A 13,265-nucleotide genomic window follows, 5' to 3' on the forward strand; every position below is an offset into this window, starting at 1 on the left:
TATAGTGTTCATGCTGTTATACTCCACATGCAAACTCTACAGTGGTATTCTGCTGCAGTCGACGTGCAGGGAGAAACAGGGAGTGCATTTCAGATAAAAAGGATACTTTCTTTCCTTTAATAGTAAATGCCCTTTTTACAGTATATATTTCAAGTGGCAAAAATTGCCATGAAAAATAGGGAGATTCAATTTTCCTGAAAGTGACAGAAATCTAACTTAGCACCAAACATCTTCCAAATACAGCTGGGTCATATCCCCTTCTATCTCCCCCCCTCCCCTCCCTCTTAGTATAATGGACCCTAATGGTATAATGGAGCTCTCATACTATACTTGTAGTAGATGACAGGGACAACTGTAATCCCGTCAAGTCAACAAGTTTCTCCTCTTTTGCTGAAAACTACCTGAACAGGACAAGAAGAGCCTGCGGGAACGTCTGGAAATTATTGTTCCTGTTGATAACTGTGTTTTTGGCATTGTTCAGTGCAATTCTTCCCAGTATCTGAGGGAGAGAGGTTAATATCCTATAAACTACACTAATAATGGAATAAATCATACATAAATGATAAACTAAATACAGATAACAAACAAGACAACTGTTAAGACAACAATTTCAATTGGTCAACATGCAATGTTGTCAAAAGACTTGGCAGACAGTTTCATGTAGTTTTCATTAGTTAATGACTTTTCATTTTCAAGATTGTCCATTTGTTTTTTGGAAAATTTAGGGCACCCACAAAAAGTCTTGCTAACTACACATCTCTCATGAAACTGCCTTTTAGTTATGTGCAACATGGAACAGAGGACATGCAAGATAATTCTTTGTTGGAATTCAACAAAACCAACACCAAGATGACAAAACATTCAGGGTTTGTTTCTCTCTCTTTTTTTAGCATGCGTGACTGCTTTTTCAAATCATTTTGCAAGAATGTTCTATGCACACAGGTTTCATTATGATGACTTTTGATCATTTTGGATGTCAAAGATTTTTATGCTGTCAAGTGATATCGTCATTGGTGCTTATGTCATCTTTCAAGTCTCTTTAGGAGTCATTTTTTGCTTTGTGAATTTTAACATAGGAAAATGTGCATGCCATTAACATATTTTTTTTTATAATCTCTGCTGGCTTTGTCAATTTAAAAAATAAACACCAAACCAAAATCAACTAAATTAAGAAACCATCTGCTGGAGGCTAAAATCTCACACTGTCAGGATGACATGAGTCTACTGGAACTTAAACTGACCAAAATAGCAACAAAGATTTTGCAACATAATTGACTTGTGTAAATAAATCATCCATCTAACACCCTGAAACAAACAAAAAATGGCTGCAACAGGAACAGCAAGCTACACATCCAATACCTAAAAATCAATATAAAAACTAGAGATGGGATAAAAGGGTGGGTGGGGGAGTGCGTGAGGGGGTAGTCAGTGTTAGATTTTCTCTAATTCACAAATCATGCCATGCAATTTTGATCCCAGTTCCCACTTCCATGCGCTAAAAGGGAATACTGTTATAATGAGAGTTGGATGTTACAATGCCCATGGAAACAACTAAGAACAAATAAAGACATCCAATGGCCACATAAATAACAAAAAAGCTGAGAACTTCTTACAACAAGGTACTTTTCAAAAAAATTCTCTTTCACTATTTAGGTGGACTCCTACCAATTTATTACTAATCAAAGTAGACCAAAAGTTAGGGCTACAAGTATAAACCATCTTTCAGCCTGAAGTTCATTTGAGAAACTGCTCCTTGGATTTCCAGAACCCACTGTCACTTTGCCAAATATAGGGCTCAGAGTCAGAAAGCCAAGGATCCAGTTTTGTGGATGGCAACATGGAAGTGAAAACACAACCAAAGAGTATTCAACTGGCACCTTAAGACAGCCCCCCCCCCCCCCCCCCCCCCCCCAATCACACACATACACACTCCCACCACCCCCTCCAGAGGACCACCCCTCCCGGTCAGTGAGTGACCGTCTACCTGAAGAGAACCAAGACAGCCTGGGGAAACGTCTGGAAGTTGTTATTCCTCGTCATGGGGGTATCATCATCCAGAGCAATTTTACCAAACACCTACAACAGATCCAATCTCAGAGATCTTTAATTCTGAAGTAAATGATATCAATATCAAATTCTGAAAAATCAAAATTTAAGGGAAAAGTTCAACCTAATTCTGCAATACATATATTTTGCATTAAAAAAAGTTTAAGAGGTGTGAGCACATAAAATACCTTAACAATTAAACTTAAATCTTATACGAATCAAGAAGATTGATTGCACTTTGACTATAACAATTAACCCTATGAAGGTTACAAACTAAATAAATTCAAGCAGTTACACATATCATGGCTTTTTTTACTTTTTTATCCAATTTCCTAATTATATTCTTTTTGACTAAACTGTCCATGCTTTGCTATCTCCAATGATACTCCTTCAATCAAATTCATTAATAGTATTTTGTTTTTGTTTAGCATTTTACCTGCATCCCAATTACTGCATAGATGAAGAATAACATCACGATCAGCAGTGCAACATAAGGCAATGCCTGGAGGAAGACAAAAAAAAAAGAACAAATGCAGGACAAATTTCCACAGGGATTGCTAAAAACCGTACATAAAACATCAGAGTTCCTTCTGGCATATCTAATACATTCCTGTTAACAATTTAGTACTTACAAAGTGTTTTTTTGGCAAATATTTTCAAACTTTTACTTTTTTCAAATAAAGTACACTGAAAAAAATATTAAAATGAATATTAAAAAGGAACAAAACTCACCTGAAAAGACTTGATAAAAGTCCACAATAAAGTCCGTATTCCCTCTCCCCGACTAAGCAGCTTCACCAGCCTCATTACACGGAACAGACGGAAAAAGTTGACGCTGATCATTTTTTCCCCTTCCTGCAAAGAGAAGAAAAGAACTACTGACTAAACTATAACTGGTGATAATTTTAGGTTCACAATATCAGCCTTCCAGTAAATTAAGGTGACTATAGCTAAGATTTTTATGAATAATGATGCCATATTTTGTCATACCAAGCTATAGCCTCATGACCCTAATCATTGCCATGATAATAACTGCTACTGCAAGATAAGAAGTTTGAAAAACTGAAAGGGAACAATTTGAATACCTTATCAACTAATCAGTGGGATAGGAAAAAAATCCCAAATAAATATTGGACTCTAAGATGTGACCATATTAAGGAAAAGGGTAGGGTGCATCTTGAGTATACATTTTAAATCTAAGCATTCTATGACTCACTCATAATTTCCTTTTTATAAATATAAGAGCAGACTGAAACCCTGTCATTTCTATCCTTGCAAAAAACAATTTGCAGTTGCTCTGAAACTATGCACATCCAAGCAAAAATAAACAGAAAATAAAAATCACAAAGAAATTGATTAAAAAAAGGTAGCAGCTCATGCATGATCAAAGTCATATATTTAATATGGAAAAATAAACAAAAAATGAAAATGAAGAAAATCAAAAAGTTTTGCTTCCACAAAAACAGTCCAACTTGCAAACATGCATTTCAAGCATTGAACTGAATACCGATTCAGGACACTTTTCCCTTATAAACTTGCTACAAGGACAATAAGGACTGAAAAAAATCAAACAACGCTCCAAGTTCAACCAACTCATTTGATTAATGATAAGAAATTGTTTGACCAAAACATAATGATGAATAAAAAACTTGCCTTAAAAATGGTAAACTGTTTGATTGATACACGCTAGGCATATATACATATACATTTATATAAATATGGAACATGCCAAAATTTGCACCTGCATCCACACAAAGTGTGAAGAATGAACTTACTTTATCAAGCTGTTCAGCCATGATAAGAAAGAGATAACAGAAATAAAATCAGATGAAAATTTGATCAAAAAGAGTGCAAGTTTGTTTTGAAGGTGTCATCTACAAAGGTAATATTAACATTCCTCCAGGCTTCAGCACTGAAACTTTCGCTGTCATCAGTGGCCATTTCTGAGTTGATGACACTGTAATTTCTCTACACTGATGACACCTTCATAACAGACTTGAATTGAACAGCATGCATAGCACCGTGCCTAATGCAAAACATGCGAACATGATGACCGTTATGCATGACCGTGCAGGACAACATGGGTAAAGTTATTTTTTTTATTTTTTTTTTTTCTTATATTTTTTTTTTCTGAACCCAACAAAGGTTGTATCCAGAATTGCAGGGTTTATTGGCAGGATAGAAGTTATCAGTCTCATCATGCAAAGGAAGATGCTAGAACAGTTTTGCTTTGTAACTAACTAGTACATATTTGAACATCTTGCAGCAACTGAGCTAGCCTATTAGCAGCTACTATCTTATTCATCTTTATGTTATTTATCTTGAAAATAATGATGATCAAAAAGAATGTAATCTATAATACAATTACTATTTGGTGTTGATAAATAGTATAAGCACTGAGATGTTAACTGGGTGGATGATTAAAAAATACATCTATTGTGAGAGGAATTTACTAAAATATTCTATCATTTCTATACTAAAATTTTATCTTTTGGCCCTTTAGAGTTTTTGTACATAATGAGAGCTTTCACTTTAAATTCATTTTCTCTTCCATTTGCATCAAAAACTGAACATCTAAGTCACTTAATCTTATTAAAATGAACACAAATTGATGACAAATATTTTATTAATATGTCCCTCTGTCCTCTACAATCAGTACTAGATTAGTGCTACTACTGTTTTCAACATGAATAATTCAATAAGTTTGACTTTAGAATTATAATAATGAAGCTACAGCATATATAGATAGAGCCCAAATCTGTATGATCTGCAAGTCTTATATCGTGTTCCCAGACTACCAACTCTCCCATTGTATTTGTACATTCCTACAACTAGTGCTAAACATTGAAAATAAAATAACAGTAAATTTTCTTATATCATAAATATGTATGCTAACTTGACAAAAAATAAAGATAAAGTTGGCAATTAAAGTGTTTGTTTTAAATTATGCAAAGATGTATAATTAATAATATATATTACTTATAAAAAACTTAATTATGGCATCTTTCAACAAATAAGCATGACAGGTAATTTATGGGGAAAAAACTGATAGAGAGCTTGATAATTTGCCATATGGCAAAGGCTTTAGGTATGGTATGGACAAACAACAATAATATATTTCATCTAAAAATTAGTTTGGGTTTAGTTTATATTCATTGTATAAAAATACTTTTCTTGGAATGAAATAAAAGCAGCTTTGATGGTAAATTTGTTTGTCAGCACCAAGTTGACCTACTTTGCCTTTGCAATATGCAGGTTTAAGATGAAAAGCAGGAAGTACTGCACTGCATGCAGTAAATATGGTATTTATTTTTAAAAAAATGGCATTAAAAATATCTAAATCATTTATTTTCACATTTCAAAAAAAAAAAATTGAATTCATCACTGACAATATGTCACCATTCTCCCTTATTTCCTTGCCTGTATAATGTGGACAAACCAGAGAACCACATTCAGCAAAATACCTCTCACATGCAGGATAAGGAGACATAGGCGTAAACAACATTCATAAAGGACTACAGTGTTACTGATGAAAAAAAAATTAAATTAACCAACCTCAGATTCAAATCCCTGTGCAAAGGAAAATAAGGAAATTTAAAACCAATAAAAACATTCTGGCAATAGCTAGCATCAAACTACCATGGGTGAAATGAAAGTATACACTCTGCTAACAGATAAGAACAAAATTAATTTCTCTCCTACAGCACATGTATCTAGTGTGCATAATAGAGCAGCAACAAAAAAAGGAAAATATCTGTATAAATTGTTAATCAGGGATTGTTCCACAGTATTCTTTGGTAAGATCTCTTTTTCTCTACATGTCATTTTCATTCAGACATAATCCCCCCCCCCAAAATACAAAAATCGAAACAAAAGTAACAAAAAGCACAGGGTACATTTTCATTTACACCTATCCATGCTGACAGAAATCTACCCTACTAAAGGAAATAAATAATAGAATAAAATAGAATATCAATAACTTTTTACAGGATTTTCTTTATTTCACCCCACAGACATTGCACTCCACTGATTTATGTCACTTAAAGAAATGCCCGTTTTCAATGTTCTTTTTCTTGTGTGTTCCTACCAGGAACCAGGGTGCAGTCACACCCATTCAGAACATAAACAGACTGTATTTGACATGTCCAGCACAATTCAAACTAAATTAGAATTCAAAAAGTGAACTAAGTGAAAATGGATACTTTTGAACAGGGCATGCCTCACATTGTGCTGCGATCTACTCTAGACACCAAAGAAGGCAAATGTACAGACAGGCAAATGAACAGACACTTAACTTAACTCAAACAAACATTCCAACAAAAACTGCAAAAAATTATAATCAGAAAGGCCACACAGAGGCAATCAGATCATATGAAGATGCCATTAATGTCTGACAATAAAAGGTGATGTTTCATTTTATTATTTAGACTAGTTCTATTAATTATAACATATATCTTGAACAGGCCAGGTGATACTAAAATCAAAAACCCTTTTAATTTAAATTTCCAGTATATAATTTTTTTTATTTCTACCAAAATCCAAGAACTATGCCAATTAATTTATTTGAAGAAAAAAAGTTAATAACTTCAGTTCATTTATTTGGAGAGGTATAATGCCTTGGGCATTCTCATTTGATACACCTTTGCCTAAAAAATAGTCAAAAAGAGAAGAGATTTTTATCCCCCCCCCCCCCCCCCGGCCATTTTAGAGTATCTATGTATTTCAGATCTAATAAACACATAACTTGATTGCACCTCAGTTACAGCAGTGGTACACAGGCTCTATCATGTGTATTACTATTATGGGATAAGTGTATTACTATTATGGGATATCACTCAACTGTCCCAAGAACAGCCATACCAGTACTCACAACTAAGTCTTACAAGTCAACAAAGACAACACCAGTACAGGGGAGTACAACACGTACACACGGCAACAACACTCACCCACGGCAACAACCCCTTCCATGGCAACAGTCACCCATGGCAACAACACTCACCCACGGCAACAACACCTTACCATGGCAACAACACATGGCACACGTCTTACATTCCCCAAACTATCCACTGCTTATGGAATTTGATTGTCCTAGCTAGTTTTGTGACAGTCTGAGATCAACATGCCAAGTAAGTCTTTTTCATTCTTTTAGCAATTTGTCAGGCTTACAGACTGATCATGACTATTGCCCAACTTTGCAAATGGTCAGATAAGTTATTTCCCATTAAAATTTGAAGAAATATTTAGTCATATTTCCCAAACTTGTTTGTGATACCTATAAAGTATATTTCCAGAAAGAAGCATTCATTCATTCATTGATTCAATGGCATGCTGTGAGCAAATAACCAGATATTATTAAATGGAAATATAAATATATTTTGCTTGGCCACAGTGGTGAAGGGTTACTGGGATTGGTTTCATTCCTATCAACTTAACACATTAATATTCTCTGCAACCTCTCCAAGAGAATACAGACAAATAACATGGAACACACAAGACAAGGAGAACTAGGTTACTATTGGACCTGAGCTAGCAAAGACACAGGGAAATATATCTACATACTTAACAGGACACTACTGTACAATAATGAGCTTGAGAAGCTCTTTGCTACACAAAGAAAAATCACTTTTGGTTTGTTTACGATGACAACACTATGTGCACAAAATTCTAGTTTCATAAGTCTGTCCCTATATTGGTAGAGTTTGGTATCTTCTCATGTAGACACTCTTCCTCGGTCCTTAACAGATCTTTAGTACAAAAAACCACTAACAAAAAATTCTAACAAAATTCCTTCTCCAATAAAAAGAAGTGCAAAATATCATATCTATTTCCATAATTATGGTGCAATTCATGCCCCATCTTCACAGGTGCTATAGAAGATTTCACATATTCATTAAAATGAAGGAATGAAAAAAAGAAAATAGTCCACACATGTACATTTTGATTTTACGCAACAGAACCAAGAAAATTCAATGGTATTCCTCAGTGTGCGCCATTCAGGATAAATACACAAGTGTAAAACTTACATTGACTTTGGTGTAGATGATGTCTATAAAACTCCCAAGGACTATGATAAAGTCAAAGACATTCCAGGCATCTCCAAAATAGTTCTGAAATATGAACACCCATGTTAAATAGCAGGAATTTACCTTCACAAATTTGAGAAAATGGTGTGGCATCTAGGGCAGCTTCAAATACAGGATTTTTTAAAAATTACTAAAGGTTTCATTTACTGATTCATGGAAGGCAAAAAAAACAAGGCAGCAAAGCTGTCAAATGTACAGACAAAAACCAGAAAATAAAAACGCAGGAAATAGGATACTGTCAATTCTGATGAACTAATGTATTATGCTTACTGTAACTGCATAGCCAACATCAAATTCTTATTCTGCATAACATTGGATTAGGATGAAAGTAAAATGTGTATCAAGCATTAGACTAAGTTCCCATACCTAGATCAATCTAACAGGATCAATCCAACTCCAAGGGGTTTCTCACTAAATTGCTTTCAGTTTGAGAGTCTAAGGATTCTTGCATGTCAGTTTCAGTAGGCGTGACAGACAACTAAGCCACTTACATTGATTGCAATTTAGCGAGAATTCCCATGGAGATAGATCGATCCACAGTTAGCGTGATAGGGTCTGGAAATAGTCCCTAAGGTGTCAGGCTGATAAGAGTTAAACTTTGGAAATGCCAGAATGAGGTACAGTGAAAATTACACACAAAAAAAAAATTGCTTAAACTCATTAAAAAAAAATATATATATATATATATATATATATATATATATATATATATATATATATATATATATATATATATTGCTTAAACTCATTTAATATATATATATATATATATATATATAATTAATTTTTTTTTTTTTTTTTTTGGCTGTATGTCAATCCTAAGAATCATTCTTGTAACTTAACAAAATACAGAAAATGTTACAAAGTAAAATACAGGGCTCCTGACAGATGGGAGTGATAAGTCACAACTTGAAAATGCCAGTATAGCACTCTATAAACCTGCATTGCCTCCAAAACAGAAAACAATCACACTGGTTTTCAAACACAAGCTGCGCACTTCTGTCTTATGAAACTTTTCACTAAGTTTCAGTATCGTAAGTAACATGGTTTTCCCTTAATCGCTATCCTGGCAGCAGTGTCCAAAATAGGGTTTTCTTCAACTTTCATGCAATAAAACATAATACTTAACAGCATAATGACAATCAAATTTTTTATAAAAAAATAAAAGTATCATGAATATTCAGAAAATGTGATTTGGGAAGGTCTTCAAGGCCATGGAAGTTCAGAGTCACACTTTCAAAATGCCAAAATGTAATCAAGAGATAACTGTACTGAAATGATTTTCTTTCCATTTTCAACACCTTTTTTAAAACAAAATGATCAATAAACTGTCATTTTTAAATGTTCAACTAGGAAAATTGTTGACATAGGAAAAATATCAATAGAACAATTTTCAATGTCCAATTTGCTCCATTTGCAGATGCTGAACATAGTGAATGATTAAATCTGACAAACTGCAATGATGAGTTCCTTTCCATTTATGATACTTTATTACACAATGCACATTATTATAACAGGTTTACCGTCATTTTTATATAATCAACAAACAATATTGTTAAGAAGCAGAAAATGTCAAAACAACACTTTTACATATCTTATTAGTTACATAATGAGACTGTTAACATGCCTAAGAATTAAATCTGAAGAAATAACAATTATATACAAAAATACAGAAAATGCACAGCACTTCTGGTGGATGGGAGTATAAAATCACATCTTGAAGATGCTAGTGTTTGAAAAATAATTTTAAAAAAATTTTAAATAAAACATAAAAAATTCCAATAAAGCTGCTATTCAAACTTTTAATCTAGCTGTATTAACTTGATATTAATAACCCCACCAAGTTTGAGAAAAATAAAGCACTGTTATTCATCTATAGCATGTTGGCATAACACATTCTTTTTGTTGTAAATTATTTGCAATGTTAAACACCATTTATCTGCACAATTATCACCAAATCCTAATTTTGTGACACAGTTAAGAGAGCTAAACCTATGGGACTTTACAGGGAAATCTCAAGGAGTGTTTTATGTAATCTCATTTAATGGCCAATTGAAAATTAATGAGTAGGCAAGTGACTTTATAGACCTTAATTTAATTAGTGATCACCCAAGGGACAATTTTAAAGACTGCTATCCATACAGTACCGTCATATAGCACAAAGGTGTTGCATACATGCTGAAAAAAGTGAAAAAACAGCATTACTTCCCTAAAAATGACCTGATCATGCTGATTTTCAAACTTGACCTGCGTATTATATATATTCATTAGTTCTGCAAGTTTCAAACCAAAAGGTTAAATGGTTTTCCACTTATCATGTTATCAGTGTTGCATATATGCTGAAAAAAGTGAAAAACAGCATAACTTCCCTAAAAATGACCCAATCATACTGATTTTCGAACTTGACCTGCATAATATGAATATTCATTAGTTCTGCAAGTTTCAAGCCAAAAGGTAAAATGATTTTTCACTTATCATGTTATCAGTGTTGCATATATGGTGAAAAAAGTGAAAAACAGCATAACTTCCCTAAAAATGACCCGATCATGCTGATTTTTGAACTTGACCTGCGTATTATGAATATTCATCAGTTTTGTAAGTTTCAAGGGAAAAGGTAAAATGGTTTTCCACTTATCGTGTTATCGGTGCTGCATATATGCTGAAACAAGACAGCACTGTTCTGCAATGGGTTTACTTCCATTTTTAAAACACTTTTTTAACATAAAACAAAATAAACAGTTTTCTACCATTTGTATATGATCAACTAAGAAAATTGATGAGATGGGAAAAATATCAATAGAACAGTGTTAAATGTCAAATTTCCTCCATTCTGAGATAATTAATTTAGTAGATGATTGAATCTGACAAACTGCAATGATATTTGTTTATTTCCATTTTTGACACTTTATAACATAATACACAATAACAAGTTTACTATCATTTTTACATAATCAACTAACAATGATATTAAGATGCAGGAAATGTCAAACAAACACTTTTACGTATCTTATTAGTTCAATAATGAGACTGTTAACATGCCTAACAATTGAATCTGAGGAAATAAGAAAAAACAGCATAACTTCTAAAAGAATGGCCCGATCATGCTGATTTTGGAACTCAACCTGCGTTTTAGTTAGTTTGACTACTCCTGTGAGTATAATGACAATTGGCCTGTCTGTTTTTCTTATATTGTGTTATTAGCGTTGCATATATGTTGAAAGAAGTGAAAAAACAGCATAACTTCCCTAAAAATGGCCAGATCATGCTGATTTTCGAACTTTAACTGCGTATTATGATTATTCATCAGTTCTGTAAGTTTCAAGCCAAAAGGTAAAATGGTTTTCCACTTATCGTGTTATCGGTGCTGCATATATGCTGAAAAAAGTGAAAAAAACAGCATAAATTCCCTATAAGTGACCCAATCATGCTGATTTTCGAACTTGACCTGCGTATTATGAATATTCATCAGTTCTGTAAGTTTCAAGCCAAAAGGTAAAATGGTTTTCCACTTATCGTGTTATCGGTGCTGCATATATGCTGAAAAAAGTGAAAAAACAGCATAAATTCCCTATAAGTGACCCGATCATGCTGATTTTCGAACTTGACCTGCGTATTATGAATATTCATCAGTTCTGTAAGTTTCAAGCCAAAAGACAAAATAGTTTTCCACTTATCGTGTTATCGGTAAAAGTGCACGGCGACGGCGACGACGGCGACGGCGACGACGGCGACGGCGACGGCGACGACAGACGCAGATGATGGCTATATGTACAGACACATCTGTGTCTGTACATAAAAAGAATCAATTCTGTAAACTCTCATTTTTAGCCATCACAAGTTTTCTTTAGCCTCACAAAGATTTCATGAAAATGACCCTGGTATTGTTTTCCACCAACCTTGAACTTGAACGCTATCAACTTGAGCACACACTCTGCTGTGAAGGCAGCCGTGAAGATGATGTTCATTACGCTTAGGAACTGGGAGTAACCATCACTCATGCCATCATACTAAAATAAAAGAATAGAATAGGATTTAAACTTGATTTAAGTTTGTACTATTATAATCATCCACATATTTCAAGCACTTTACTTATTCAATAGCTTTATTTTTCAAAATTGATCATTTTTTATATTTAAAAAAAATGTTGTCTGGCAATAAATTCTTTTGTGATGAACCTAACCTACATTCTAAAAGCTTCAAATCATCTGTTGCAGACATTGCTAGCAATAATTGAGGTATTCCTGGTATATCAATAGATAGTGCACTAGCAATAATTGAGGTATTCCTGGTATATCAATAGATAGTGCACTAAGTATTTCCCAGTATACATTATGTTAACTGTAATGTTAAAATTTAAAGTTTTTTAATGACCATGCACAGCATCGACTCCTAGCCAAATGTGGAGCTCAGTCTTAGTACTCTTTTGTATTAATATTATTATTATTATCATTATTACTATTATAATTATTATTATCAAAATTCCTTCCCTACCTTCATGGCTAGAGCCATCACATTAAATAAGATAAGACCAAAGATGGAGTATTCAAAGGCCCTTGACGTCACAAACCACCAGATCTTGTACTGGATGCGGGCCTTGGGGATGTACCGTCTGGTAGGCTTGGCTTTTAAGGCAAATTCTATGCATTTTCTCTGCAAGGATTACAAGTGTAACACATCATCAAAATTACAAATACCCCATTCACACTACGCTCAGTTATCCGGATAAATTGCGAATTAGGTCGCAATTCGAATAAATGCAGTAGTGTGAACGCAAGAGGATTTTGAAAATGCGCATTTTCAAAATCCTGCAAGCGAGGTGGATTTCTAAGCGCGATCCGGATAACTTACCGGAATCGACACCTGTACAGATCTTACTGCGCATGTGTGCAGATAAGTGCGGGTATCTATGAACGCTGGTTTATTACTTTAGCGATTGCACCAAACGTATTTGGAGGTCACCACTCACTACAACATGAGGAAACAAACTTATTTTGCCACCTTATACTTCTCAAGAATGCTGGAATGTCTTTTGAGTTGCATTTGTCGTCACAAATTTTTGTTGATATTTTAAGATTTCCTGTGCGGCGCATGCGCGAGTGTTCAAAACAGGAAGTTAAACCTGAAATTCTCAACGTG

The 13,265-nt window shown here is 33.9% G+C and overlaps 1 protein-coding gene across 27 annotated transcripts in view; it reads right to left on the reverse strand.

Annotated features, from left to right (window-relative positions):
- LOC106176729 (muscle calcium channel subunit alpha-1) overlaps nucleotides 1–13,265 on the reverse strand; it is a 148,665-nt gene that overhangs the window by 23,514 nt on the left and 111,886 nt on the right. For 21 of the 27 annotated variants that reach the window (XM_087014903.1, XM_087014902.1, XM_087014899.1 and 18 more), the window contains 6 exons: nucleotides 12,621–12,779; nucleotides 12,026–12,136; nucleotides 8,070–8,153; nucleotides 2,779–2,901; nucleotides 2,483–2,548; nucleotides 402–499 (listed from right to left, as the gene is read on the reverse strand). In XM_087014903.1, coding sequence (XP_086871029.1) covers nucleotides 402–499; nucleotides 2,483–2,548; nucleotides 2,779–2,901; nucleotides 8,070–8,153; nucleotides 12,026–12,136; nucleotides 12,621–12,779 — 641 coding nt within the window. Of the gene's footprint in view, nucleotides 1–401; nucleotides 500–1,984; nucleotides 2,077–2,482; nucleotides 2,549–2,778; nucleotides 2,902–8,069; nucleotides 8,154–12,025; nucleotides 12,137–12,620; nucleotides 12,780–13,265 lie in introns of all 27 variants that reach the window. The other 6 variants (XM_087014907.1, XM_087014908.1, XM_087014909.1 and 3 more) reach the window with 1 other exon arrangement.

The sequence above is a fragment of the Lingula anatina genome, chromosome 6 (genome assembly GCF_051362555.1).
Source record: "Lingula anatina isolate TDL-2025a chromosome 6, LinAna3.0, whole genome shotgun sequence".
NCBI classification, from domain to species: Eukaryota; Metazoa; Brachiopoda; class Lingulata; order Lingulida; family Lingulidae; genus Lingula; species Lingula anatina.